This window comes from Buceros rhinoceros, unplaced genomic scaffold (genome assembly GCF_000710305.1).
Source record: "Buceros rhinoceros silvestris isolate BGI_N320 unplaced genomic scaffold, ASM71030v1 scaffold10496, whole genome shotgun sequence".
In the NCBI taxonomy this organism is placed as follows: domain Eukaryota; kingdom Metazoa; phylum Chordata; class Aves; order Bucerotiformes; family Bucerotidae; genus Buceros; species Buceros rhinoceros.
The window spans coordinates 104-4992 of NW_010418105.1; the positions used below are offsets into that span (position 1 = coordinate 104).

The 4889-nt window shown below is 45.2% G+C and overlaps 1 protein-coding gene across 1 annotated transcript; it reads left to right on the forward strand.

Annotated features, from left to right (window-relative positions):
- Positions 1–683: 683 nt before the first annotated feature.
- On the forward strand, positions 684–4466 carry LOC104495441 (prokineticin receptor 2-like; the record flags this gene model as incomplete). The annotated part of the gene is given in 3 exon segments (XM_010138409.1): positions 684–1166; positions 1169–1221; positions 3770–4466. Coding segments are annotated over 3 exon segments (1233 nt in total), but the record flags the coding sequence as incomplete, so codon positions are not given.
- Between the last annotated feature and the right edge of the window lie 423 nt (positions 4467–4889).

Consider the following 4889-nt stretch of genomic DNA (forward strand, 5'->3'; position numbering starts at 1 on the left):
ACCGGCGCCCGAGGAGAGCCACAAACACCTCTCCTGTCGGGGAAAGGCTGAGAGAGCTGGGGTTGTCCAGCCCGGGGCAGAGAAGGCCTTATTACATCCTGTGAATAGATGAGAGAGACTTTTTACCAAGGCCTGCAGTGACAGGACAAGGGGCAACTGAAAGAGGCTTGAGTTAGACTGGACAGGGTTGCCCAGAAAAGCTGTGGATGCCTCACCACTCTTAAGTTCAAGGCCAGGTGGGATGGGGCTTTGAGCAACCTGGTCTGGTGGAAGATGCCTCTGCCTGCGGCCAGGGAGGTGAACTACATGATTTTTAAAGGTCTTTTCTAACTTAAACCATTCTGTGGTTCTATGATGCAGCAGGCACAGCACGAACCAGCCCATGACAGAATGTGGAGCAGCATCACTGAGAAGGAAAAAAAACCCTTTTGCTCTCACCAAGTTTGTGGGCGACTCTGTGGGGCAATAAGGTGGCTACTGCTTTCCCTCAAGCACGGCACTTTTGCTGCAATTTTCTCTCAGGAAACATTTTCCTTTTTGCTCCCATAGAAGAAGACAAATGAGGCTATTGCTCTATAACCTCATGGAGACAAAGACAGGTGACTCACTGCTCAGAAGGAGTCTTTGGATGAGGTCTCTCACCTGCCACTGTTGTGTCCTACCACCCTGGGTAATTCTAACAGGAATCCAAGGACCAGCCAAGCTACGTGTGTCAAAAGAAGACAGACGTGGCCACTGAGCAAGCTGAACATAACCCAAATGCTACTGTCAATCTTCTCAGCTTTGCTGCAGTCTACAATCTTCACGACGGGAATTTAACCTCCTCGCAAAACTTCTCCTTCCCTTTAAATTTCAGTCACAGCGATTACGACCTGCCACTAGGCATGACCAAAACCCGCACCTTCTTTGCAGCCAAGATTGTGACCGGGGTGGCTCTGGTTGGCATTGTGCGGGTCTGTGGCATTAGCAACTTCATCTTGATTGCTGCTCTCACCCGCTACAAGAAGCTGCGAAACCTCACCAACCTGCTGATCGCCAACCTGACCATCTCAGACTTCATTGTGGCCATCGTGTCCTGCCCCTTCGAGATGGACTGCTAGGTGGTGCGGCAGCTGTCCTGGGAGCACAGCCACGTCCTCTGTGCATCAGTCAGGTACCTACGGGCCGTCTCGTCTCCCTCTATGTTTCCAGCAAAGCTCTGCTGGCTCTAGCTGTTCAGAGGTAAGTGGGGTGCTATCGCTGTGCAAGGAGATGGCCAGAGCTTCTGGCTCAGATGTGCAGATTTCTAGGTTTTTACCATGCCCAGCTGTTGTGTAGGATCTGCTGTCAAGACAGGTACTACACAGACCTTGTGTCATAAAAATCTAATCACCAGAGGTCATGACATCACCCCAGAGAAAACTCAGTGGAAATTTCTTGACTGAACTTTTCAGGTGAGAAGAATCTTGATTAACATTTAATGTTTATTACATTTTTTTCTTATAAAAATATGCTTGATTCAAGTGGAGGAGAGGATTTATGAAATAAGGGGAAAAGGAGAAAGAGAGAGACAAACTGGAAATATCCTGAGATGAGGGTGTTTATCATCACTGTATAGTGCTGATCCAGACCATACATCTCTAAGGAACCTTCACTAGTGGCCTGCACAGCTTTTCAGAGTCTAACCTTTCCTATAAATGCTGAAGTAAACACTCTTCGGCAAGGGAAATAGTCGACTGGGGGCACAGAATTTGGCAGGTGAGTTTCCAACAGGGTTATTGCCTTACAGGATATTTCTTTCTCCCTCTAAGTTATTTTTCCTAGCTTTTGTTTTGGTGTAAAAGAAAGTAACAGATAAGACTTGTGTCTAGCCTGCAAAATAGAGTTCTTACTCTCTGTCATGCTGTACTGAAAAAAGCCAGCAATCCTTAAATTAACCATTTGACAGTACTGAGCTCTTAAACTGGATGCTCCAACCCGCAAGTGGAAGCTCAGCAAATGTGGTCAGCAAGCTTCTCTCCATTAAAATACTTTCCTCTCGTACTCTCCTCTCTCTTTATGTGCCGCTCTGAGGATGCCACAGTGGCAAGCCAGGAAAGACCCGCAGGTCATTTAGGGCACTGTCCAGAAAATTATATAATGCTACATCAACCCAGTTTAGCAGAGATTTTCCTACAGCCTTCATAATGGGGCAGGCAGAACATAACAACATCCGTCTGCTGCGCTACCTGCTTCATGCTGCAGTTCTGAGATATTCCCATGAGTGCCTCTCACTCCAGGAATTTGAACAACGTAATTTAACTGTATTCTTTCTCATGACTCCTGTTCTCTTCAACCTCTCATGCACCGTAGACTCTGATGGACCTGGGCACTGAGGACCAGCTTCATGACTGACTCACAGAAAGCCAGAGACCCGCAGAGCAGACTCTTCACAGGAAGGCCATCACAACGTCATCCTTTGTGTACAAACACAAGATACATCTCTGTATACCCTCTGCATATACACACTGCATGGTTCTCACCCCACCTTTTTTCCCACAGTTGCTTTTGTGTGCCATTTTACGCTCTAGCCTAATGTTGCGTAGTTTTTGGTACTTGATCCAAAAGCCAGCTCAGGAGCAGTTAACTCTGCTGATGGTTGTAGAGATCCAGCTTGTGCTTGGCTCATTCAGCTGTTACTGACATCAACAGAAGTCTATGAGAAGACTCTGGGGAAGTTCACAGATGTTTTGCCTGGTGTGGGGGAAAGGACAATCAGCTCCTATGAAACGAATCCTTCACGGGTCTAACAAAATAACTTTTGAACAGCAGCTGAGGACTCAGGGTTAAGCTTCTGAGCACTGCAGCGCACCTTGTGGCTTTACAGTCGTAAGGAGTGCAAGTACCTAATGCAAGTTTGCATGGTTTGGCATATTACTTAACACAGTGTAGTTAAGATCAAATAGCAACAGTCACCTCCAGCAAACGAAACAAAAATTCCCATGGGCAGAACATGGATACAAGGTCCTTTGCTGGTGGCTTGAAAACACGCTCCCCTCTAGCCATTCATTAGCATCAGCTTCAGCTCTTTGCACCCTGTGGAATAACCATGAAAATAAGAGAAACACCATGAGGTATGTTGGACCTCTTGGCAAAAAAAAAGCATATTGACCTAGTTCTCTGCCTAGGGAAGACATTTGTCTGTTTCTACATGTTTGTCTTTTTACCTGCACCCGACTAAGTGTGTATTACTGCTTGTTTCAAACTCTCACTTGAACGTGTGCCGTCCAGCAAAGAACTTCCAGATGCTATTTGCAGCACGTCTGGGATACAACATCACTTGCATATTGCGCTAGGTCCTGCAAACGTATTTGTCAGTACTAGTAATACTCACTCTCTTTCTCCAATCCCCATCTTCCTGCAACTCCCAGACATGTGTTAACAAGGAAAAGTTAGTGATATAAAATGGCAACTTTCTCGGTTTTGTCTTGTTAACAGGTGGGAGTTTAAGACAGAGGTCTTAAAGCCAGCCTCAGACACCCTAGCGTGCACTCAGATTTTCAGACTGCCAAGTACCTGCTGTCCGAACAAATCCTTCAGCCACCTGCTCCAGAGTTTCTGCCTAGATTTAGGAAATCAGCTCACGACTGCTACTGTGGAAAATTCTCTTAACTCTCATCTCCTCGCAGGCAAATTTGTCAGGCTCTCTCCTTAAGAATGGCAGCAATTTCCTTCTGCCTAATTCTTTGACTTTGAAGTCTGTTCTGACAGTGTTTGCAGACTTCACTTTGAAAGTATTTGTCGGTTCCAGGTATCTGGCCATTGTCCACCCACTGAAACCAAACATGAATTATCAAGCAGCGACCTTCCTGATTGCCTTGGTCTGGATTGTCTCCATCCTTGTAGCTATCCCATCAGCATCCTTTGCTACTAAAACAGTGTTATTTATAGTGAAAAATGAGGAGAAATTTTTCTCTGGTCAAATTTGGCCAGCTGACCAGCAGATGTACTACAAATCGTGCTTTCTCTTCATCTTTGACATTCAATTTGTTGCACCAGTGATTACGATGACCTTGTGTTATGCCAGGATCTTACGGGAGCTTTGGCTTAAAACCGTAACGGGATTTCAGACAGAACAGATCAGAAAGAGGCTTCGATGCAGAAGGAAAACTGTTATGGTACTGATTTGCATCCTGACTGCCTGTGTTCTCTGCTGGGCACCATTCTATGGCTTCAGAATTGCCCATGACTTTTTCCTCACTATCTTGGTGAAAAAGAAGCATCACCTCACTGCTTTTTACATAGTTGGATGCTTTGCTGTAAGTAACAGCATGACCAACACCATGTGTTTTCTAACTGTAAAAAATAACACCATGAAGTATTTCAGGAAGATCCTGTTGCTCAGGTGGAGATCAACATATAATGGCAGCAAATTGAGCACAGATTTAAACCTGAGAACCAACACAATGCCAGTCACAGAGGAGGCAGACTGCTTAAAACGGAAATAACTTTTCTGCCGTTCTAACCTCACCTGTCCTGGAGAGGGAGTAAAGACGAAATAATGCCTCCTCAGAAGCTGGTGAGAGACCTCAAAAAGCAACCAGCGTTGCATTTCCACCAGCACTTGTTGCACTGGACTGCTCTATCATCCCGTACCTCAGACTGATGCTGGGCTTCAGTTCACCCATCTGTAAATCTGGGATGGAGACAATCATTTCGGAGTGATTTAACATTTAAGACAAACGAAGAAGTCTATGAATGGGTTAAAGCACATTCCAATGATGGAAGACTGGATTGCTGATTCTAGCAATGCCTCTTTGTTTCTTCTTAAGAGAAATATTTTAACCCCTTTGTACCTTTAAGCTATTTGGTGTCTTTTTCCTTCTGCTCACAAGAAAAGATGGAGAAAAAACCAAAAAGTTTGGTTTCAT